Here is a 25741-nt window from a genome sequence, read left to right as displayed (position 1 = left end):
CAAGGCCTTATGCTGATGGAACACAAGTTCTGTCATTGCAAGGCCCAGATAGGATTGGGCCATTAGTCTCCCTTTTCTGAGCCTCAGAGGTTAAAAGCAGATAGACAGAGGACGATGTCAGTGAAAATTTCATACAACTGAGCTACTGGCGCTAGCACTTCCCCATGCTAGGAAACATAGTGCTGTGCTAAGGTGATGGGAACATTTGTAGGAACAGTTCATTAAATGGCTTGTCAACCCATCTGAGTAGTCAAGTGGCAAACTGCATGGCTGAACTAATCATTCACGAAAGATCAGGAGCAAGTCATATGCAGTACTTCAAGCTATATTGTAGTCCAGTGGTTCTCAAACTCTCCCAGAGAGTTTGAGAGCCACTAAGTCTTCGCTGTAGGCAGCGGGGGCAGGGAGAAGGCAGAGACGGGATGCTCAGCATCGTGCCTCTGATCTGGGCGCAGGGGCGCGCTGCCACTCATCCCTGCCTGCAGCAGCCTCCCAGAGGTTGGGGGAGCCCGGCGCCAACCTCAGCAGGGCTTTCCACACAGCGCAGAGCCCTCCAGAAGACGATCAGAAGTGGTCACACACGCTCCAGTCTGAAAACCACTGTTGCAGCCCATCTCTCCTTGATAAATGCCTGTGTTTTCACACATACATGGGTACTCTTTTGGTGCAAGGCCAGAGAAATATACATGCAGTCAATGATGGTTAGCATTTCCAAAGGTTGGCATGTGAGGAGATGCCACATTTTTATAGATAAACTGAATAGCTTCCAAAAATTTCCTGCTCTTTGATAGCACGCACATTTTTGTTGCCAAGAATTAAATGTAAACAGAGATCTCAATCCGACAATCAGCCCAAGCACCACCCCTTCCAGTCACACTGGAAACTGCAGAAATTGAATGCAGGAGAAACAGATCACCAACCCATCAGACTTGCTCGGGCACCCACTATATTCATATAATTCTATATTATAATGGTAGTTGCACCCACCAATGAAATGGTGGATAACAATGAAATAAGTGGGCTATACTCCTCAGCTCCACATATATTTTCCAATGCAGTCCTTCTACAGCACTTTGCCACTTAAGGTTACAAGAACAACACACTTTTGTCAATAGGAGAATGATATAATAGAAGATAGGAAAGATCCTCCCCCAGAACTGTTAGCATGGTGTATGAACAGAGTTCCAAAAGGAAGATTCAGCTTTAAATGTCTGCTGGTACCATCTCTTAGCTTAATAAATTACACAGGAACTTGGTGGTGGTGGTAAATGAAATAAGACACAGGTAGCTCCTGACCTATATCCTGTTTCTACACCAGATGTATCTTCAGAAGTTGGAACTAATATAAGTTGGAACAGTGCTATTGTGCCAGTACAAAAACACAAGACCTGATGGACTGCACCTGCACAAAAGCACCTATGCATCTGACTAGTTGGTTCTTGCCAGCTCAGTGCTTTCACACAGGTGCAATATCCACCCTGAGTATCCAAGATAGTGCATGGAACTGATTTAGTGTTATTGCAGACTGTAAGCAATAATGGAGATTTAAGTTCTCCTTTAGCCTAAGGAACACATTTAGACAGTAAAGTGACATCATTCCAATATTGCTAAAGATAGCTTACTTCCCTTCAGGGAACATTTCTAGATATCAGAGATTGAAATATATTTAGAACCCATCTCTTTGGGGTGAGGGAACATATCAACAAATTAAACAGACAAAACAGAGGTCCTCCTGGTTCAGAAAACCATGGCAAAGGTACTAGACTATTGACTTGTTCTGGATGGAGTCTTTAAAGGAACAGGTGCACAGCTTGGGGGTCCCACTGAATCCAAACTACTTATGGATCATCAAGTGGTGGCTGTGGCAAAGTTGGGGGCTTTTGCCCGCTTCAGCTGGTGTGCCAGTAGCAGCTGTATCCAAGTCAGTTGAACCTGATCATAGTGCTTCAAACCCTTTTGCAGAACTTCACCAGGAAGGAAATCTTGTTTCAGTTAGCTTTTGGGAGTGGGTAGGACAGTGCGGTTTTTATGGTGCTTGGCCTTTTCTCCCTCCACTTACCCTTTTATTTAGTTGGTTTTACCACTTTTACTGCCACTATCTTATTGTTGCTATTTGTCTGTCTGCCTTTATGCTTTAATTCTGCAGTTTTCAAACTCTCTGGGAGTTTGAAAAGTGCAGTAAGTTCTTGCAAGGGAGGGGAGGGAAGCAGCGGAGCAGGGGGAAGGCAGTGCCGCTCAGGGGGGTTGCAGGATCGTGCCGTTCAGGGGGGCTGCAGGGACTGGGATGCACTCACCAGTCCCTGCAGCATCGTCCTAGGGGTGCGGGGAGCCCTGTGTGAGTGCCTGTAGGGCTCCCCAGCTGGTTTGAAGTGAAAGTAGAGTGATTGCGCTCCACTTCCACAAAACCAGAAGCTGGGGAGCTCTGCAGGTGCTTGTGCAGGGTTCCCCGCACCCCAGGAAGGCTGCTGCAGGGCCTGGTGAGTATATCCCAGTCCCTGCAGCCCTTAAGGGGGCAGATGCCAGGGCCCTCAGGCTGGGGGGTCGCAAATACCACTGCTGAATATCTCTTTATCCCTCACACCAGTCTTTTATAAATCTTTAAAGGAAGAATACCACATTTCTGCTCTCTGCAAGCCCTGCTCACAGTGGCACTTTGTTGATGCACTTTAATTCTTTGATACTTATGGTATGTGGATGGCCACTGATAGCAACAATTTGCTATTATTATTGATCTAAAACGCTATGAAAATTCAGCTCATCCCTTGATAACTACATAACAGCAAACAACTTGGTAGAAATGTAAATGTGCAGAAGGAACGTTTTATCATATGTGGTGGACACGTAAAAAAACGCAAATTTATTGGAGGATGGTAAGAAATCTAATACAAGAGATTGTTGGATTTACTATTCCATTGAAACCTGAATTATTTTTGTTCAATATTACTTTAGATGTTATAGATAAAGAAAACGATGCGTACCTAGTTATTATGATTTTAACTGTGGTGAGGATTTTATATGCTAGATATTGGAAGGACTTTAAAATACTAATGAAAGACGAATTAATAGAGAAAATAATGAATGTGGTGGAAATGGATAGACTTTCAGAAAGTTTGGACCAACAACAAAAACTGACACAAACTGAGCAATGGAAACCCTTTTATGCTTGGTTGAAAATGAAGTTTTAGAAATATATGATAGGGTATTTAGATGATTTTACTATATATATTTGATATATGATATGATAGACAAATGATGAATGAAAAATGATATTAAGAGGTAAATTTAGAAGAGGAAATTGATTAGGAGATATGTAATGATTCATTCGCTTTAGTGATATATAATAATGATATATGATTTCCTGCACCCTTTTTTTGTGTAGTAAAGTGTTATGTTTTTTGTGTTATGTGTGTTTGTTTATATTTGTTTTCGAAAATAATAAAAAAAAATTTTAAAAATAAAAAACAGCAATAACTTGGCAAAACTAGAGAAGATGCATCATCTTTGTGAACCTCTGATAGAAAATTGGAACTGTGTTTCACACTGAACACTTTGGTATGTGCAGATGCCTGGCTAATATCTCAGTGTTACAGTTTCCTGAGAGGAAGCTATTCAAATGCTGTGTTATCTAAATATCCTCAGTGGAGTTAATCCAGGAAACAATCACATCCGATCATTCTGGACGTGATACTCATTCAACAAGGCAGTAACAGGAAACAATATTAAAGGATGATATTTATTTATTCACCTTTCTAGTGCAAAGTTGAACCACTCAAGGCAATTAAAGCAAGACTTAAAAACCACTACAAAAAATTAAAAAGCAAGCAAGCAAGCAAGCTGCAGATAACAGCCAGCAAACTAAAGGATATAACAAACAGAAGTTGTTAAAAAAAAACCCGACCAAAGTTCTGCCTGAACAAAACAACATTCAGCTGGTGTCAGAATGACACCAGAGAGAAGATCATAAGAACCTTTCAGGACAGGGCTATCACCAAGAGAGGGCATTGTTGGGTGGCTACTGAGGGTTCTCAGATAGCCCACTGCCTGAACTCCGTCATCACCTCTCTGTTCACAGCATCTCTAAACTTTCTTGGGGCCCAGTCAGGTTGAAGTAGGTCATTAAGGACAACTCATCAAGAGCCCTCTGACACAGCCAGCCTGTGCCAGAACAAGGAACTCCAAAAGATAGGTACCACAACTGAGAATGTGTTATGTCTTGTTCAAATATGTTATCCCCAACTGAGCATTGGATAAAGTTGGGCTTCCCCTGCCCTCTAAATGTCTTTTAAGAGCAGAAAAACATCACTTCCGGTTTTTGAAGGAAAACCGGAAGTTGTGCTTTTTTGCCTCTACACAGAGGCTGTGGGCAAACAGCTTCAGAAAGCCCTCTGAAGGTGACTGGAGCATAGCTCTGGTTGCCTTTGCAAGGCTTAAGGGACCAAAAACGATGGATTTGCTTATCCACGGTTTGTGAGATCTGCGGGGGTCCGAGAATGGATTGCCCATGGATACCACGTCCCCACCTGTACAAGCAACTTTGTCTGCACAATGTCTTGGAAACTAATAACAAGGAACACTATAGGTTGTTCACCTGCCTCCCCAAGGGCCAAAATGAAGCACAAGCCCACTGTTGCTTGCTTGTAATGTCTACAGAGCTGCAATTCAGTGTTACCTTTGTTATCTGAAGCTGCATACAAGACACTGTGTTTCTAGCATTTGTTATCATTATTGTATTTAGTATGAGTATGGCAGAGACAAAGGTAAGAGAAAGGGATGCTATTATAATCAATATTTTTTGACTGGCCCTGCAGATAGTTTGATTCCCTAGAGCAGTGTTTCTCAAACTGTGGGATGGGACTCACTAGGTAGGTCACAAGCCAATTTCAGGTCGGTCTTCATTCATTTCAATATTTTATTTTTAATATTAGATGATGCTACCATGCTATGTGACTGCATTTAGGGAAATGTTACAGCATCTGGGCGAGGAGAAGGCAAGGAGACCTCTGAGTTTTGGAGAAGGAGAGGAGGAGGAGCAGGAGGAGGAGGTAAGTGTACTCATTCTAACGCTTTGTCTTTCTAACTCCCTGTCTTCTAACCTTAACCTTACCTTTAAAGCAACCTTAAATCAAAATTGAAAGTTAGCACCTAAGGGAGGTACATAGGGCTACTCTGAGCAGGAGCAGAGTCCTACTCGTGAGTAAGAGCAGAGTCCTACTCGTGAGTAAGTGCCCAAGGGTCAGGCATTTAAATCAAAATTGAAAGTTAGCTGCACCTAAGGTAGCACTTAATCGAAGGAAGGGAGGAGGATAAAGTGAAAAGCAGGTTTTCTACTTGTTTAAATTAAACCTATACTTAACCCAGGTTAAACCTAATCTAAGTTAGAACATAACCTAAACAGGTCAGTAAATTGGGACACAGGATCTAGAGAGCAATAAATAATTAAACAAACCCAAATAAAAACTAGCTTGAGGTTACAAAAACAGTCCAGCCTAAGAGAACAGAACTAGGAGGGGAAGGGCCAATTCCCAACCCATTAAGAGCCCCATTAGGCTAATCCAAGCAGTCCATTCAGGAGCCTGCAGAGTAGGTCACGCCCATCAGCAGCCATTTGCCTTCCTGAGCTTTTGTAAACTCACCTGGGAAGGCCAGCCCCCTTTCAATCAGGAAGGAAGGAGGGGGGAGGAGCCAGCCAGGAGTATAAAGCTAGGCAGGCCATCACGTGAGGCTCTCTGCAGACGCGTGTGGCCTCTGGGAACCAAGTGCCAGGTAAGGCACAAGAGTTTAGCATCTGGGCGAGTTCAGCAGCAGGGTGAGGAGGCCAGGGCCCCATACACTGCCCTTCCTCTTCCCTAGAGAAAAGGGCTGCTATCCAGTGTACGGTTTTTAAAAGGACCCCTAAATAAAACAACAACAACAACAAAAAAGCTATGCAGTCAGACAGCCAGCAGCAGGGTGGGGGCTATCCAGTGTTCTGCATCGAGTGCCACATGTATGATTATATGCCTCTGGGGCATAAGTCATGGGTGTGTCCTCGATGCAAGGAGCTCCAGGCTCTCAGGGAACGCGTCCGCTCCCTTGAAGCCTTGGTGGCCGACCTGGAGAAGCGCAGGCAGCCAGAGGAGGACCGTGGGGAGACTTCTGGGGACGATCAGGCTTCGTCCCAACCTCAGGCGTGCAGCTCCTCGGCTGCCCGGGTGGGAAGTCTCGGGACTGGAGGACGTCATCCTGGAGAGGAGGGAAACAATCCCCTAGGGGGGATCCCTTCTCCAGGGGATGGGCCCGTATCCGAGCGCACTCGGGATACTCCTCGGCAGGAGGGGGGTCGGGGCCTTCTTGTAGTGGGGGATTCGATTATTAGAAACATAGAGAGGGGGGTTTGCGACGGATGTGAGGACCACATGGTGACTTGCCTACCTGGTGCGAAGGTTGCGGACATCACTTCTCGTCTAGACAGGCTGGTAGACAGTGCTGGGGGAGAGGTAGCGGCTGTGGTGCATGTCGGCACCAACCATGTGGGCAAGTGTAGCTGGGAGGTCCTGGAGGCCAAATTTAGGCTTTTAGGCAGGAAGCTGAAAGCCAGGACCTCAAAGGTAGCGTTCTCTGAAGTGCTACCTGTTCCACGCGCAGGGCCAGCTAGGCAGGCGGAGATCAGGGGTCTCAATGCGTGGATGAGACGGTGGTGTAGGGAGGAGGGGTTTAGATTCGTTAGGCACTGGGGAACGTTTTGGGACAAGCGGGGCCTGTACAAGAGGGACGGGCTCCATTTGAACCAGAATGGAACCAGACTGCTGGCGCATAACATTAAAAAGGTGGCAGAGCAGCTTTTAAACTGATCCCTGGGGGAAGGCCGACAGGAGCCGAGGGGCATCCGGTTCGGGACTCCTCATCCCTATGGGATGAGGATGGGGAGGTTAGAGAACAACAAGACAAAGGCAGGGTAGGAGAAGAAATTGGGAAAGGTAGGGAGATGGGATGTGATAGACGGTTTGGCACAATGAGAGGATGCGGGGACAAAGGAGCGAATAAGCAGCCCATCCTGGGGCATTCCATGTATAAATGCTTTTATGCGAATGCCCGAAGTCTACGAGCAAAGGTGGGAGAACTGGAATGTCTGGTGACAAGGGAAAATATTGACATAGTGGGCATAACGGAAACCTGGTGGAATGCGGAGAATCAGTGGGATACCGCAATCCCGGGCTATAAACTCTACAGGAGGGACAGGCAGGGGCGTGTTGGAGGTGGGGTGGCCCTTTATGTTAAGGAAGGGATAGAATCCAGCAAAGTAGAGATTGAAGGTGGGTCCGACTCCACCGTAGAATCTCTGTGGGTTAAATTACCAGGCTTGTGCAGCGATGTAATACTGGGGGCGTGCTATCGTCCTCCAGACCAGAAATCTGATGGGGACCTTGAAATGAGGAAACAGATCAGGGAGGTGACAAGGAAGGACAGGGTTGTAATCATGGGGGACTTCAATTATCCTCATATTGACTGGGTCAATTTCTGTTCTGGTCACGATAAGGAAACCAGATTTCTTGACGTGCTGAATGACTGTGGCTTAGATCAGCTAGTCACGGAGCCCACCAGAGGACAGGTGACTCTGGATTTAATTTTGTGCGGTACGCAAGACCTGGTTAGAGATGTAAACGTTACTGAGCCATTGGGGAACAGTGATCATGCTGCGATCCGTTTTGACGTGCACGTTGGGGGAAGAATACCAGGCAAATCTCTAACAAAAACCCTTGACTTCCCTCAAATGAGGAGGCTGGTTAGAAGGAGGTTGAAAGGGAGGGTAAAAAGAGTCCAGTCTCTCCAGAATGCATGGAGGCTGCTTAAAACAACAGTAATAGAGGCCCAGCAGAGGTGTATACCGCAAAGAAAGAAGGGTTCCACTAAATCCAGGAGGGTGCCCGCATGGCTAACCAGCCAAGTTAGAGAGGCTGTGAAGGGCAAGGAAGCTTCCTTCTGTAAATGGAAGTCTTGCCCTAATGAGGAGAATAAAAAGGAACATAAACTGTGGCAAAAGAAATGTAAGAAGGTGATAGGGGAGGCTAAGTGAGACTATGAGGAACGCATGGCCAGCAACATTAAGGGGAATAATAAAAGCTTCTTCATATATGTTAGAAGCAGGAAACCCGCCAGAGAAGCGGTTGGCCCTCTGGATGGTGTGGGAGGGAAAGGGGAGATAAAAGGAGACTTAGAGATGGCAGAGAAATTAAATGAGTTCTTTGCATCTGTCTTCACGGCAGAAGACCTCGGGCAGATACCGCTACCCGAACGGCCCCTCCTAACCGAGGAGTTAAGTCAGATAGAGGTTAAAAGAGAAGATGTTTCAGACCTCATTGATAAATTAAAGATCAATAAGTCACTGGGCCCTGATGGCATACACCCAAGGGTTATTAAGGAATTGAAGAATGAAGTTGCAGACCTCTTGACTAAGGTATGCAACTTGTCCCTCAAAATGGCCACAGTACCAGAAGATTGGAGGATAGCAAATGTCACGCCTATTTTTAAAAAGGGAAAGAGGGGGGACCCGGGAAACTATAGGCCGGTCAGCCTAACATCCATACCGGGTAAGATGGTGGAATGCCTCATCAAAGATAGGATCTCAAAACACATAGACAAACAGGCCTTGCTGAGGGAGAGTCAGCATGGCTTCTGTAAGGGTAAGTCTTGCCTCACTAACCTTATAGAATTCTTTGAAAAGTTCAACAGGCATGTGGATGCGGGAGAACCCGTGGACATTATATATCTGGACTTTCAGAAGGCGTTTGACATGGTCCCTCACCAAAGGCTACTGAAAAAACTCCACAGTCAGGGAATTAGAGGACAGGTCCTCTCGTGGATTGAGAACTGGTTGGAGGCCAGGAAGCAGAGAGTGGGTGTCAATGGGCAATTTTCACAGTGGAGAGAGGTGAAAAGCGGTGTGCCCCAAGGATCTGTCCTGGGACCGGTGCTTTTCAACCTCTTCATAAATGACCTGGAGACAGGGTTGAGCAGTGAAGTGGCTAAGTTTGCAGACAACACCAAACTTTTCCGAGTGGTAAAGACCAGAAGTGATTGTGAGGAGCTCCAGAAGGATCTCTCCAGACTGGCAGAATGGGCAGCAAAATGGCAGATGCGCTTCAATGTCAGTAAGTGTAAAGTCATGCACATTGGGGCAAAAAATCAAAACTTTAGATATAGGCTGATGGGTTCTGAGCTGTCTATGACAGATCAGGAGAGAGATCTTGGGGTGGTGGTGGACAGGTCGATGAAAGTGTCGACCCAATGTGCGGTGGCAGTGAAGAAGGCCAATTCTATGCTTGGGATCATTAGGAAGGGTATTGAGAACAAAACGGTTAGTATTATAATGCCGTTGTACAAATCGATGGTAAGGCCACACCTGGAGTATTGTGTCCAGTTCTGGTCGCCGCATCTCAAAAAAGACATAGTGGAAATGGAAAAGGTGCAAAAGAGAGCGACTAAGATGATTATGGGGCTGGGGCACCTTCCTTATGAGGAAAGGCTACGGCGTTTGGGCCTCTTCAGCCTAGAAAAGAGACGCTTGAGGGGGGACATGATTGAGACATACAAAATTATGCAGGGGATGGACAGAGTGGATAGGGAGATGCTCTTTACACTCTCACATAATACCAGAACCAGGGGACATCCACTAAAATTGAGTGTTGGGCGGGTTAGGACAGACAAAAGAAAATATTTCTTTACTCAGCGCGTGGTCGGTCTGTGGAACTCCTTGCCACAGGATGTGGTGCTGGCGTCTAGCCTAGACGCCTTTAAAAGGGGATTGGACGAGTTTCTGGAGGAAAAATCCATTATGGGGTACAAGCCATGATGTGTATGCGCAACCTCCTGATTTTAGGAATGGGTTAAGTCAGAATGCCAGATGCAAGGGAGAGCACCAGGATGAGGTCTCTTGTTATCTGGTGTGCTCCCTGGGGCATTTGGTGGGCCGCTGTGAGATACAGGAAGCTGGACTAGATGGGCCTATGGCCTGATCCAGTGGGGCTGTTCTTATGTTCTTATGTAGACCTGTTCTCTTAACAAGCTATTATGTATATTCTTTTAACAAGGATAGTCAATGGGACTTACTTCAGGGTAAGTGTGGGTAGGAATGCAGCCTAGGATTGTTTAAAATTTTCCTGTCACTTCCGGGCAAGACATCACTTCCGGTGGGTCCAACAGATTCTCATTCTAAAAAGTGGGTCCCAGTGCTAAATGTGTGAGAACCACTGCCCTAGAGATCTACAGTACAATCAGTCCAACAGGGCACAAAAGGTTCAGCCAGCTATTAAGTAACTGACGTGATTCATCTTATGAATTCAATACAGTGAATACAGTTTAGGGACATGTTGAAATAACATACTAGTTTATCAAGAATGCCTAACTTATTTTTAAAAGAGAAACAGTATTTAAAACCTCCCATAACAAGTAGATTAATCAAGTAGATAAATTACAGTGTTTGCAAGATTTCCTCTAAACCATGACTCACAGCTCCTAACTCCTCTGCAGCTTACTAAGACAGGCCACAATTGCAATCCACAGACAACTGCAATGAACTTATCTTTAAAATGTCAAGGGGAGCTACAGATCAGAACTCAAACTATAATAATGTTAACTTCTTTCAGTAGGCATGCACATTTGCGCGTGCCTATTGCGTTTCAATAGCAATCTTGCTCACTTAGTCTATCCCATTTCCAAATCTCCCTCCTTTGCAATGGCATGTACAACTGAGTTCAAAAGAAATAATGCATTCAGTACCACCTCCACATTACGTTGTTATAGTCAAAGCCCTCTATTGATACCTTTCAGCAATCTGTAAGCATTTGTCGTCTGGTCACAACTGGAGATCAAGGTTCCAGTGTACTTGGTCTGACTCCTCTGCTTCCTCCCTCCCACGCTAGGATACAGCAAGCGTCTCAGCCACAGAATGACTCTTTTTGTTGCCTTGTTGTACTCTTTCCAGCCCCCTCTTTTCCAACGGGTTTGGTAAAAATGTTAGTGTTGACTTGGGGACAAGGCCTACTGCTGAACTGGATGCAAGGCAAACTAAAACTTGTTCCAAATCTCTTGCATCTCACAGAAGAAATCTTTTGAATTAAACCATTTCAACCAGAAAGTTTCAGACCTAGCTTTTTTTGGCCTTGTTACAGGAAAAAAGTGCATCACCAACCTGCATCCCCAAGTTCTGCCTTAACGTAACACTCTGTCACATTGAAACTTCAGTTATGCTTGAATGCTATTCATTTCCTTGATCCCTACCAACACAGCTTCTAATTTTGACCATGCATTTGAAGATGCACAGAGTCTGACAGATAAATAAGATAGGATTTTGATATTTGTCATATCCTACTCTTTCTCCAAGAAGCTCAGAATAGCTTACACGAGGCCATCCCATTATACCCTCACAATAATCCAGTGACAAAGGGTAGGATGAGAGGCAGTGACTGAAACGTTAGCATTAGATCTAGCATTAGAGTGTGGATTTCCCATACTCTAGAGCAGGGGTGTCCAAAGTTTTTGGCAGGAGGGCCACATTGTCTCTCTGACTCTGTGTCGGGGGCCAGGGGAAAAAAAGAATTTATATTTCAAATTTGAATAAATTTACATAAGTTTACATAAATGAATATATTAAAGATGAACTTATATGAATGAATGAAGGTCTTGCAATAGCTCAAGGCCTATAAAAGGCCTTGCACAAAGCAAGGCTGGCCTTACCTTTGCTGCCGCTACTGCATCACAGAGGTGAACAGCAAGCAGTGGAGGGATCCCTCATCCCACAGCTCACGTGAGAGGTCAAACAGTCACCCTCATGCTGAGAGCAGTTGCGTCGGGCCAGTGTGGGCTCCAACAAATCTCCAGAGGGCCAAAGGCTCATTGGAAACTGGGGGCTCCCTGAGGGCCGCATTGAGAGGCCTCGAGGGCCGCAAGTGGCCCCAGGGCCGGGGTTTGGGCACCCCCGCTCTAGAGCAGGGGTCTCTAAACTTTTTGGTCGAAGGGCCACATCAGATATCTGGCACAATGTCGAGGGCCAGAAAAAATTTAAATAAATACGTTAGAGATAGAACTTAGATGAATGAATGGGTTCAAATGTCCAGAATTTCTCCAAGCACCAACACAGCCCAAGAAATAAAGCACACACTTAAATGGACCCCCATTGCCCCATCCCACAAGCACAATTCTGGTTGTATTAGGTCAACTGGGCCAGAGGCTCTTAGGGGATCAGAGGCTGGCTGCGGGCCAGATAGAGGCTTGCCGCGGGCCGCATCTGACCCCCCAGGCCGGGGTTTGGAGACCCCTGCTCTAGAGTACCAAGAGTGGTGCGGGGGAAAAGTGCAGGCAGTAAGGAGGTGCATTGAGGCACAGGCAGGAAAGCATGAAGGGGGAAATGCAGGAGAAGAATCACCTCTCTCTCTCTCACTCACACACACACAGCTCAGCCTGGAAGCCCTAGACCCTCTTCTGCCCTTCATGGAGTATCCAGATGTTGAAAGCCCTGGTGAAGGGAGCAGTAGCAGGAGAATAGCAGCAGAACCCGAGACTTCTGTGGAGGTAAGATGACAAAGACGGAGGGGGGGGTGGCAACCAAGTGGCAGCTCTGCTAGCACTAGGGACCAGATGGGCAGCTAGGCTGCAACCAAACTTCTCAGCACCAGGACCCACTTTTAAAAATGACACTATTGGGACCAACCTAGCTTTGAGACTTTTTAAAAAGGTGGTCTAGAAAGTAATATTTTTATTTACAAGTAATATTTTATTTATTTATAGTTATTTATATTTATTTGGAGAAAACACTTAATCCATTTCTTGTAACGAGACTGCCCTAATAAATAACTTCAAAGCCTGAGGGGTTTAATTATGTGACCCAGCCTTCACCTGCCCCCACTACCTGTCATTGACAAACTTGGAAAAAAATACACCAGAAAAAAGACACTCACATTATCTCCTTATATTTACACAAGCTTGCAAACTGCAGGAGCTCAGCTCTTTGCAGGGCAGTTGGCTGATTTCTGAATAGCCTCAGGGCTTGAGGCAATAAGTTATCTGATCTTTCCATCACCAATGTTTTCACTGTAGGCCCTGTAGGACCCACCAGAAACTGGATCACACCACACTAAATGGGTCCTGACCCACAGCTTGAGAACCGCTGGCTTAGTCCCAGACTTGACTCAGTTCCCCCCCCCCCCCATCATGAGAGGAAAGTGGAAGGACTGTGAGAGGAGAGAAAACACACAATAAGAGGCAGCAGGAACTGAGTGGTTGGATGCAACAAAGATGCTGTTTTGAATCTGTGGTATCACTTGTTTTGACCACATCCACAACGATGACATCCGACAGTGGTATGGCGTTGCGCCAATTGCTGACAAGTTGAAAGAAGCCTGGTTTCAATGGTACGCCCACGTTCTGCACGCTGACAACGATACACTGGGGCAGAAGGGCCTTCAGTTGGTGGTAAATGACAAATGACTGAAGGGCCAACAGAAGCAGCACTGGCTTGACATGCTGCATGGCAACATGAAAATCACCCACCTACACCCGGACCAAGCCAGCAATCAAGAGAAATGGTGGTGCTTCATTAGTGGAATTTTCTCCTTGGGTGATATTCCTTAAGTCCCTTCTCTTTTCAGTTTTAAAGTAGTAAAAACCCTCCTGCTCCATAAAGATTTTAATCTCTGGCTTTAGTTAATACATTTTACTGCCATTTCTAATGTTCTATCTGGTTTTTGTTGACAGCCCTAAGAGAACTTATCTTAAATGAATTGCTAACTGGAAAATAAGATCTCTTCTTTGAACAACAAAGAGAGTGATGGTGCCTAACCTTTACAGTTGTTCAATAACCAGAGTTTTATGATTAGCCACTTAATTTCATCAAATAGCCTGGATTAAATATATCAGGTCTTCTAGAGATGCTCTTCAAGCTGTGTGTTAAGAAGGATAGAAATGGAGGGGGGCAGGGAAGAAGACAAATTTGCATATGAAGGAAGAAGCAGTAAAGCATGTGTTTTGCATGCAGGAAGTTCGAGGTTCAATCTCTGGAATTCCCAGGTAGGGCTAGGAAAGTTCCCTGCCTTAAAACCTGGAGAGCTACTGCCAGTCTCTTTAGTCACTACTGATCCAGTTACATCCATAGTACATAAGGCAGCTTCATACATGTTCTCACTGAAAATTCTGTATTCTCCTTCATTCATTATTGATATCCATAATGTAAGTTTAAAAGGAATGCTCAGGGTGAAAAGGGGGCATGACATATTAACCATAGGCAAACCAGCTTCTTCACTTTTCTAAGGGCATCAGACCTGCTTGCTAAATTTGAATAACTCAATTATATGCACAGAATGTAGCAGTGGTACTACAGTCCAACTGGGACCCCCACTTTGCTTTGTTGGATGCTAGATGATAGCAACCCACTTGAACAATGTAGTACATGTGGCAATAATTTGACCTCACCAGCTAGGTTCCTGCAAAACATTTTAAAATTTTTTTCCAAGACAGAAAATGAAGTGTTACTGTAATCTGCACCCTGCATTTCAGCGGCTATATGGTCCGAACTCAATGATACACAGGAAGTTGATATGATAACAAGACATGGCCGGTAAATAAAAAGTTATTCCCTTACCAAAACCTATGAGAGCTACAGGAAATAAACTGCTTCTCAAAGTGACTGTAAAAATATCTTGCCAAGAGCTGACGCAATATGTTGAGTTCGGACTGTCCTAATCTGTTACAGTTTGACAAGGTCAGAGATGATTTTTCCCTTTCACTGACACAATACCCCTTGCATAGCATAGTACTCACTTTGAAGCATTAAACACACAACTCCTGCAAGCATATTAGTATTAGTTTACACCAGTGGTCTCCAAACATTTTGGCCAGAGGGCCGCATCAAATATCTGGCGTGGTGCTGAGGGCCAGAAAAATAATTTAAATATAAAATTTAAATAAACAAATTTGAAATAGAACTTAGATGAGTGAATAAATGAATGAATGGGCTCGTTCATTCAACCTCTCTGGCCCTCAGAACACCCTGCAGACACAATCAGAGCACAGTTCTGGTCATGTTCAGTTGAGTGGGTCAGAGGCTTTCAGGGGACAAGAGGTTGGCTGCGAGTCAGGTAGAGACATGCCATGGGCCGTATCTGGCCCTCGGGCCGGGGTTTGGAGACCCCTGGTTTACACAATAGTCACACATATGGTATACAGAAATTGTGCAACATGATATACAGTACATGCTTAAATCAGATGCTTTCATGAGTCTAAGCCTGAATTAACATTCTAGCCAGTGGGCAATCTAGGGCCATTAAAATTTTTGCCACTATTTAGCAAGGTTAGACATGTATGCTCTGTATGTGGGCACATGAATGTGTGTACATACGCACACACAATATTTTAGGCTTTCTACATACTGATGAAAAAAGAAAAAACAGTCTTGAAGTCACCTAGAATATCACTGAGATTACAATTAGAATGGAGACAGCCTGTAACCCTAATCATGCCCTAGAGTACACGGTCCAAGTCCCTTCCTTCCTTTCCTGCATTAATATTTGACATACTTAAGATATTTTATTATGAGGCAGCAATCAAGGATGCACACTTTAATTTAAAGATCAATTCAACCTTAAAAGCATTATTAATAATAATGCTGTTTCACCCAGGATTACAGTTTTTAATCTTGATTGCAGGGAGACTTGCTTGAATGCAAGCACTGTACAGGTCCAGCCTATTTATACACGGATCTTTTATACACAGATTTGACTCAACACAAATGGCCCCTGCAAATGAGAAAGAATGTGCTGATCCCTGGAGAAGGGGAAAAATGTATCCCTTTAAAATCAGTTTTATAAACTGAACAGTCCTTTAACAACAGCCTCCTTAATGGGAGAGAGAGAGAGAGGGCAGCAGGCTAACAATCCATCAACGCTTCTCTCTCCTTCGGACCCCTCCCTTCCCCCAGCACGTGAAAGAAAGGTGATCATTTTGCATTGGTGAAGGGAGGGGCTGAGTGAAGTGCTGATGGATTGTCTTCTTAATGACTCTTATCTTACAGTCGAAAGGTCAGCAAGGCAGTTTTTCAATCACTGGAGCAAAGAAACTTTGTTTTTTAAATTGATATGCTATAGTGCATTTTTTTTAAATCCATGAGTGCTTGGAACGGAACCCATGCGAATAATTAGTCTCAACCTGTATACGTGCTGCTTCACTAAATAATGTTTAAAGCCTTTTTTTCCTGGAAGAAAGGAAGCATCCTTAGCCTTACCATATTTAGTTCAAAACAATGTAACATGTCATAGAAGAATTTCTGGCACCCTCTGGGTCCGAAGTATCTATACTTGGTGCTCCTAGACCTGGCCTTGAACCTGGACATCCAGGTGATGGCTGTGTCCAGGAGTGCCTTCTGAGCAGCTTATGGTGGTGTGCCAGCTGTGCCTTTCGGACTGGATCGAATAGACAAGGGTTACGTATGATCCAGGCAGTGGTTCCCAAACTCTTTGGCATCGTGACTCACTTCATCCTCTGTGTTGGACCACGACACACCTGGTGGTACTTGAGTTTAAACTCAAATAAAAAGCAGCTTGAGGTTAAAAAACAGTCCAGCCTAAGAGAGCTGAATTAGGAAGGTAAGAACCTAGGAAGGGCCCATTCCCAGCCAGCCAGGGCAATTTAACTTAGCATAGTCATAAATCTAGCAATTTAGCAAATTAGCATACTCATTGTCCTTTAGGAGGTGATAAGAGCCCCATTAGGCAAATCCAAGCACCCCATTCAGGAGCCTACAGAGTAGATTAGGCCCATCAGCAGCCTTTTCTCTTCCTAATCTTTTGTAATCTCACCTGGGAAAACCAGCCCCTTTTCAATCAGCAAGGAGGTAGGGCTAGCTAGGGGTATAAAGCTAGTGCCTGCCACTGCGTGAGCCCACTGCAAAAGCGCGCGTGGCCTCTGGGACACCAAGTGCCTTGGGAACAAAGTGTCAAATAAGGCACTGCGAGTTTATCCTCAGCATGAGTTCAGCAGCAGGACAAGGAGGCCAGGGCCCCAGACACTGTCCTTCTCTTCCCTTGAGAAGAGGGCAGCAAACCAGTGAAGGGTTTTTAAGTACCCCTAAACAAACAAACAATGCAGTCAGATAGCCAGCAGCAGGGTGGGGGCTATCCAGTGTTTTGCATCAAGTGCCACATGTATGACTATATGCCTTTGGGGCATAAGTCATGGATGTGTCCTCGGTGCAAGGAGCTCCAGGGACTCAGGGAACGCGCCCGCTCCCTTGAAGCCTTGGTGGCCGACCAGGAGAAGCAGAGGCAGGCAGAGAAGGACTGTGGGGAGACTTCTTGGGACAACCAGGCATCAATGTTAGAGACATCAATGTTACGGAGCTGTTGGGGAACAGTGATCATGCTGTGATCTGTTTCGACATTCACGTCGGGGGAAGAATATCGGGCAAATCTCTCACAAAAACCCTTGACTTCTGACGAGTGGACTTCCCTCAAATGAGGAGGCTGGTTAGAAGGAGGTTGAAAGGGAGGGTAAAAAGAGTCCAGTCTCTCCAGAGTGCATGGAGGCTGCTTAAAACAACAGTAATAGAGGCCCAGCAGAGGTGTATACCGCAAAGAAAGAAGGGTTCCACTAAATCCAGGAGAGTGCCCGCATGGCTAACCAGCCAAGTTAGAGAGGCTGTGAAGGGCAAGGAAGCTTCCTTCCGTAAATGGAAGTCTTGCCCTAATGAGGAGAATAAAAAGGAACATAAACTGTGGCAAAAGAAATGTAAGAAGGTGATACGAGAGGCCAAGCGAGACTATGAGGAACGCATGGCCAGCAACATTAAGGGGAATAATAAAAGCTTCTTCAAATATGTTAGAAGCAGGAAACCCGCCAGAGAAGTGGTTGGCCCTCTGGATGGTGAGGGAAGGAAAGGGGAGATAAAAGGAGACTTAGAGATGGCAGAGAAATTAAATGAGTTCTTTGCATCTGTCTTCATGGCAGAAGACCGCTGCCTCGGGCAGAACGGCCCCTCCTGACAGAGGAGTTAAGTCAGATAGAGGTTAAAAGAGAAGATGTTTCAGACCTCATTGATAAATTAAAGATCAATAAGTCACCGGGCCCTGATGGCATCCACCCAAGGGTTATTAAGGAATTGAAGAATGAAGTTGCTGATCTCTTGACTAAGGTATGCAACTTGTCCCTCAAAACCAGGGGTGCTCACACTTTTTTGACTAGAGAGCTACTTTGAAACCCAGCAAGGCCTGGAGATCTACCAGAGTTTTTTTTACAATGTTCGCGCCATCATAACATATAACATTTATGTGTACAATGTATGTTGGTGTACCTTGCATAACCGCATGAGCCAATATTGCACAACACAACATAATTAACTATAAACATTTTTTGTAATTACTTGAGTTTACTTTGATGACTTGCAGTGAAGTGAATCAGCCAAGGATGCATAGTCCGGACAGTAGCTGCTGACAGCCAGCCTCACGCACTCTTCCAAATGTTCATCAGTCATGGTGGAACGGTACATAGACTTAACGATCTTCATGTAGGAAAAGGCTGACTCTTTTAATAATAAGTGGAGCCCTTCCTGCCTCAGGTGCTCTTATATCCCTGAGGGCCCTATTGCCTTCAAGTGGCTGCAGCAGTGCAGCACACTCTGCTGGATGCCCAGGCCTTACCCTTAAAGGGGCCACTGCTGACACCACAGCCTACCTCCTCGCCAGTTCTTCCTCGATTCCAATACAAGGGGGGGGGGAAGCAGATCTCTATACAGACCAGTGCAAAAACAGGGGAAAGGTGTGGGGGAGGGAAGATCTCTATATAGACATCACAGCAAGACCAGTGCATAACCCCTTGCACACAGAACCAATAGAAGGAAGTTGGGGGGGGGGCAGATCTCCATACATACCAGTGCAAAAACAGGGGAAGGTAAGTCAGCCCCAGTGGAGTCAACGGGGCTCACTCTCAGGGATGCGTGGACAGGAGAGAAGCCTGCCAGAGGCTCCTCTCCAGGTCTACTCACAAGTCAGCCCCAGTAGAGTCAACGGGGCTCACTCCCAGGGATGCGTGGACAAGAGCTCACTCCCAGGGATGCATCATTCCCAGGGAGCTCACTCCCAGGATGGGGCTCACTCCCAGGACGGGGCTCACTCCCAGGGATGCGTGGACGGGAGACAAGCCTGCGATCGACTCATTTTGCCTCACGATCGACCGGTCGATCGTGATCGACGTATTGAGCACCCCTGCTCAAAACGGCTACGGTGCCAGAAGGTTGGAGGATACCAAATGTCACGCCTATCTTTAAAAAGGGAAAGAGGGGGGACCCAGGAAACTATAGGCCGGTCAGCCTAACATCTATACCAGGTAAGATGGTGGAATGCCTCATCAAAGATAGAATCTCAGAACACATCGACAAACAGGCCTTGCTGAGGGAGAATCAGCATGGCTTCTGTAAGGGTAAGTCTTGCCTCACGAACCTTTTAGAATTCTTCGAAAAGGTCAACAGGCATGTGGATGCAGGAGAACCTGCAGACATTATATATCTGGACTTTCAGAAGGCGTTTGACACGGTCCCTCACCAAAGGCTACTGAAAAATCTCCACAGTCAGGTAATTAGTGGGCAGGTCCTCTCCTGAACTGAGACCTGGTTGAAGACCAGGAAACAGAGAGTGGGTGTCAATGGGCAATTTTCACAATGGAGAGAGGTGAAAAGTGGTGTGCCCCAAGGATCTGTCCTGCAACTGGTGCTTTTCAACCTCTTCATAAATGACCCGGAGACAGGGGTGAGCAGTGAGGTGGCTAAGTTTGCAAATGACACCAAACTTTTCCAAGTGGTGAAGACCAGAAGTGATTGTGAGGAGCTCCAGAAGGATCTCTCCAAACTGACAGAACGGGCAGCAAAATGACAGATGCGTTTCAGTGTCAGTAAGTGTAAAGTCATGCACATTGGGGCAAAAAATCAAAACTTTAGATATAAGCTGATGGGTTCTGAGCTGTCTGTGACAGATCAGGAGAGAGATCTTGGGGCGGTGGTGGACAGGTCGATGAAAGTGTCGACCTAATGTGTGGCGGCAGTAAAGAAGGCCAATTCTATGCTTGGGATCATTAGAAAAGGTATTGAGAACAAAGCGGCTAATATTATAATGCTGTTGTACAAATCGATGGTAAGGCCACACCTGGAGTATTGTGTCCAGTTCTGGTCGCCACATCTCAAAAAGGACATAGTGGAAATGGAAAAGGTGCAAAAGAGAGCGACTAAGATGATTACTGGGCTGGAGCACCTTCCTTATGAGGAAAGGCTACGGTGTTTGGGCCTCTTCAGCCTAGAAAAAAAGCGCCTGAGGGGGGACATGATTGAGACATACAAAATTCTGCATGGGAAGGATAAAATGGATAGAGAGATGCTGTTTACACTCTCACATAACACGAGAACCAGGGGACATCCACTAAAATTGAGCGTTGGGAGGGTTAGAACAGACAAAAGAAAATATTTCTTTACTCAGCATGTGGTTGGTCTGTGGAACTCCTTGCCGCAGGATGTGTTGACAGGATCTGGCCTGGATGCCTTTAAAAGGGGATTGGACAAGTTTCTGGAGGAAAAATCCATAATGGGCTACAAGCCATGATGTGTATGTGCAACCTCCTGATTTTAGAAATGGGCTATGTCAGATGCAAGGGAGGGCACCAGGATGCAGGTCTCTTGTTATCTGGTGTGCTCTCTGGGGCATTTGGTGGGCCGCTGTGAGAAACAGGAAGCTGGACTAAATGGGCCTATGGCCTGATCCAGTGGGGCTGTTCTTATGTTCTTATGGTGCTGTTTACTTTTCAGAAGCAAACCAGAAGTGGCTTTACGAAAACTGGAAGTGGTTCCTAGAGGCTTCTGCAGGCCTCCAGAAGCCTATGGAAGCAGATAAAGTAGGTCCACAGCCCAGCGTGACCCAGAAGGGCCCCCTGGAGGCTCCTAGTAAGTTGTTCTTCTTCCAGAATGGCTCCTGCTTTGAGCCATTCAGGAGCAAGGGCAGGTAGAAAGGCCCAATCCGCGACCCACTGTTTGGGAACTCCTGCAGATCTGTAATGCACTCTACTTGTAAAGGCATGTAAAGATTGTTCAAACAATTGGTACCGAACACAGCCACAAGGATGTTGACTTGTGCCACAATTGTTTCCAAGACACCCCTGTTAATACTTTGGTTGCCTACACTGATTTCTGAGCCCAATTCAAAGTACTAGTGTTGATTTATAAAGCACTTATCTGCTTATCTTTTCCCATTTACCAGGAACAAACTACACTGCACAATCTAGGACAGCTCTTCTTACTGGCCATCATTTCCATGCCCTGGCTGACCACCACTGAAAACAAAAGCTACCTGAATACCCAGGGTCTCTTCCAGCAAGATGATCCTCATCTTTTTATTTTTGATTTTACAACATTTTGATTTTAAAATATTTTTTGTCGATTTCTATCAGTGCATTCAACCATCATTACCACACCAGTTTGAGTAGCACTGCTAGGAGATGCAGATCTGATGTGGCAGGATAGGAAGAAGGAAGAGGATGTGCCATCCTGAGGTTCAGTGCTCTATGACACAATCCTCTATGTCAACAGTTCTCTTGAAACTACACACACACAGCAACCCAGAAATTTTACAAGCAATTACAACCACCCAAAGTGCTGACAACGCAGTTGTATTTTGTATTTGACATAAAATCAATGTTTGTTCCTACAGGCACAGAACAAGAGACGCTGGATTCTGTCAAATAACAACAGAAGGTCTGCCAGCCAGTGCACTTTTGAAGAACCCTAGAAAAATTGAAGCAGGATATGGAAGTTGAACTCACTTGGCCTTTCTCCTGTCCTGAAAGGAAAAGGTCTGAGATCAATAGGGATGAGTGAATTTTCCAACATAACTTTTTCCCCTCAAACCTTGCCAGTTTGGAGTCCCCAAATTCTCCCTGAACTCTCACTGGCTTCCCAATATACTAAATGTGGCTGAGCATAGTCAGATGACTTGCCAAGAGCATGTAACCACATCCAGAATAGTGCTAGCTACTTATTCTATGGTTCTACATATTTTACGTCATCTTGGATATACATGACCCTCCACAGAAAAATAAATCTCTTGCCTTTCCAAGTCTCAGGTACACGAGGAATTAGCTGGCCCCAATGTATAAAGGCCTAATTTGATCAATATATTTCAGGTATATTCAAGAAGAGTATGGCAACAGCTCAAGGCCATTCTATCTAGCAATGCCACTCCAACATATAGAAGTGGGAGGGGAAGTGTCCCGTCTCCCCCAACCTTGGGATTAACTGTAGCTCAGAAGCAGAACAGTGCAGGTTTCAAGTCCAATCTCGAGTCTCCAGCAGGGTAAGACATATCTGTCTGAATTCTGGAGAGCAACTATAAACCAGTGTGAACAATGTCAAGCTAGGTAGACCAGCAGTCTCATTCGGTATAAGGCAGCGTTATACATTCTACATAGCATCATATTCTACATATACTGCAGCCAAGGTTGATGTGGGCAGTTTCAGACATTGCTCTATTTAATATTGTGACTGCTGTTTACAGTTAGTTTTAACAGTAGACCTGTTTGCTCCATTGCCAGTAATTTTATTTTCCTTGGGAACTGTACAGATTTAAAGTCAAGATACTTTAAATATCTTTCCTTTTCCATATAATGTTGATCATCTTCAGTAGTCTGACTTATGAACAACTTCATCTTATTTTATCTCTCTGTGTAGCCCATGACATTTCCCAGAGTGAATGAAGCAGCTGCTGCTTTACCAATAAAATCTAAAGGGTTGGTGGAGGGGGGAACAGGGTGCACAACAAAAGACCGTTTGTTTAAAACCGTGAAGGCAGAATTCCAATTAAACAAAGTTATTGGAGGTGGTTCTCTCCTTGGAAAATGCCTGCATATGTCTTTCATCGAATAGCACAGACTTCAACTTAATTTTAGGAAAAAATGTATACAATAAGTTGCAGTTTAAAAACCATAAAACTACAATGACTCAGTAAACCCAAATTATTTTTCCCACAGCACATAGTTGCTCAGTTGCCACATATATAAAAAGGGTTTAACCATAAACCATTTCATTGGGAATAAATATTTGTTTAGGGGCTACCTTAACGTTGAATGTTATTTCCTCCATGACGTAAACTCGTTCAGGAAATGCTTTAGCCACCTCCTCCACACTGTTAAAATACTGCACTGGCTCCTTAATATCACGGTCTTGTTCCAGCAGCTTAAACTGCCCTGAAAACAGATGATAAATAGAAGAGCAATAAGATATTTATACTGGATTGCTGTTTCTGTGGCAACTGCTAACGCACTGCCTACACTATTTAACTTGGTCAGTTTCCTTGAATTAACAACCGTTAGGCAATGGAAGAACAGATTGCAAAAGTTTTTGCAAACCTGAAAAGGAAAGAGCTACCAAGCTTGGCTAAACCGGAATTAGAAGAATGTGTGGGGGCTGATGTGAAACTTAACAGAACTTACAGGCAAGCTCTCTGGAAGTGGGCTGAAAGTATTAATGCATTTTCAGGGTGGAATTACACATAGACTTCTGTACACTGAGACAGTTTTCAGCATATTACAACATTTCAGGATTTCAAAGTACAAACTCAACTTCAGTTTAGGGAATGAAAAAAGATCACCTCAGAAAAAGAGAATCACAGATATTTAACAGTCTTTTAATCAATTCACAAAACAAGATTCCAAGAACCCCTGTGGGGCATAATTCAGTTTCAGAACCTTTATGGGCATATCGCACACACATATATATACACAAACAACCAGTTCACAGACTTGAAGTGTAATAACGATACCTTGAATGTTAGAAGATACAACCCATTTTCCTAATGCTGTTGACTTAGTTGCGATGTTTCAGAAGATGCTTTAGAAAGGCCCCCAAAGCCTCAATTAAAGTCGGATCCTCAGATGACAACAAATTCCTCAGTTGAATATCGTCTGAACAGTCTGCCCACTTGCTCAAATGGGGGCTAAATATTTGTTACGGGTCATTACATGGAGCATACTATGCAATAAAATGTGGGAAAGAGTCTACCTTACACGGCTCACATCTACAGCATCTTTCATTATATGGGGTCTTATTAAATTTCCCTGTGGGGCATAAAGTTTAGGTGCGCACATGCACACATTTCCCTGCTCCTCTCTTCTGGAAGGAGTTCCTTGTGCTGCATCAGCTGCCCCAGGCTTTCTTGATACAGGTTGAGTATCCCCTATCTGAAACCCGAAATGTTTTTAATTTATCCCATTTTTTTCACTGTATTAATGTACTATATTAATGGCATGCCATATTTTTACTGCCAAGTACTTAAGGGCGAATAAATGTAAAGAAACAATTGCTTATCAGTATTATAAATTCAGAGTTGGGAATTACGGTGATGCCAAAGAACCATAGGTTGTCCACATCGGTGGCTGAGATAGTGACACCTTTGCTTTTTGATGGTTCAATGTAGACAAACTTTGTTTCATGCACAGAATCAGTAAACATATTGTATAAAATTACCTTCAGGTTACGTGTGTAAGACATATATGAAACAAATTTTGTGTTTAGGCTTGGGTCCCATCCCCAAGGTATCTCATTACACATCTGCAAATATTGCCATGCGGCCACATCTGTGCCCCCACGGTTAAGTGAAACCGCTGAAACAGGTGAATACCTCCCCCACACCATCCAGAGCTGAGGGGGGCTCTGCTTCCCTTGCCTCTGGAGAGTCCACTGAGCCCAGCAGAGACCACAGACATCCATCTGTGACCATTGCTGAGCTCAGAAATACAGTTAAAAAACGTGACTGCTGAGCTCCCTTTGCCTCTGGAGGGGGCACATGCAGGGGGCCCTGCGGACTCAATCTGCAGATAAGTGAATCCACGGATATGGGAGCCTCTGCATTCCAAAATAATAATAATAATAAATAATATACAGTATTTATATACCGCCTTTCTTGGTCTTTATTCAAGACTTTATTCAAGGCGGTTTACATAGGCAGGCTTATTAAATCCACGCAGGGATTTTTACAAATTGAAAGAAGGTTCTTTCTTTCAAGAACCACTACATTCAAGATGTTACACTCCGATCTGGTTTAACATTCTGGCCTCCATCCTCCAACGCTCCGAGCAGATGGAACAGCTCAGCTGCAGCTTGCCAGCTGCTTCAAGGTCGCACGGTGCCGGTGGCCTCGAACCGGCGACCTTGTGGATGTTAATCTTCAGGCAAATGGAGGCTCTACCCTCTAGACCAGACCTCCTGGGCACTTCTGATCCCAAGCATTTCAGATAAGGGATATTCAACCTATAGTTTGGCAGAGGTGGTGGAAGCTTCTTCCAGATAGATACTGGTTGGGAGGACTGAATCACACACAGTGAATTCAGCACTCAGCCCTTTGTATTAGGACCAAACAATAGTGCATGGAGTGAATACAAAAATGGTTAACCTGCTGAATACCTGGAGTATTGTGAAACATAGGAAATACTTCGAATTTTGAAGGACTGCTGATATATTTGCTGTATCTTAGGATTTCAGCAAGACAGCTTTTGGTAAATCTAATCTAATTCCTGGGCTTGGAGTTTACCCCGTACAGCAATACAAACTAGTCCAGAAATACAGTCATTGATAACATAATGAATATATATCCAAGGAGTATGTACACCCCCCCCCACACACACTGCCCTACTCCAGGATTTGAACAAAGCAGTATTACATGTAGATTACTTCTTATATATAAATATGGAC

General features: G+C 44.8%; 1 protein-coding gene across 1 annotated transcript in view; it reads right to left on the bottom strand.

The window, feature by feature from the left end:
• Positions 1 to 25741, bottom strand: part of GAREM1 (GRB2 associated regulator of MAPK1 subtype 1) — a 122241-nt gene that overhangs the window by 16761 nt on the left and 79739 nt on the right. Inside the window, exon 3 of the mRNA XM_066625105.1 lies at positions 23108 to 23238. Within this exon, the coding sequence (XP_066481202.1) occupies positions 23108 to 23238 (131 nt within the window). The remainder of the gene's footprint in view (positions 1 to 23107; positions 23239 to 25741) is intronic.

This window comes from Tiliqua scincoides, chromosome 4 (assembly GCF_035046505.1).
Source record: "Tiliqua scincoides isolate rTilSci1 chromosome 4, rTilSci1.hap2, whole genome shotgun sequence".
In the NCBI taxonomy this organism is placed as follows: domain Eukaryota; kingdom Metazoa; phylum Chordata; class Lepidosauria; order Squamata; family Scincidae; genus Tiliqua; species Tiliqua scincoides.
This window is presented reverse-complemented; position numbering and strand designations above follow the sequence as displayed.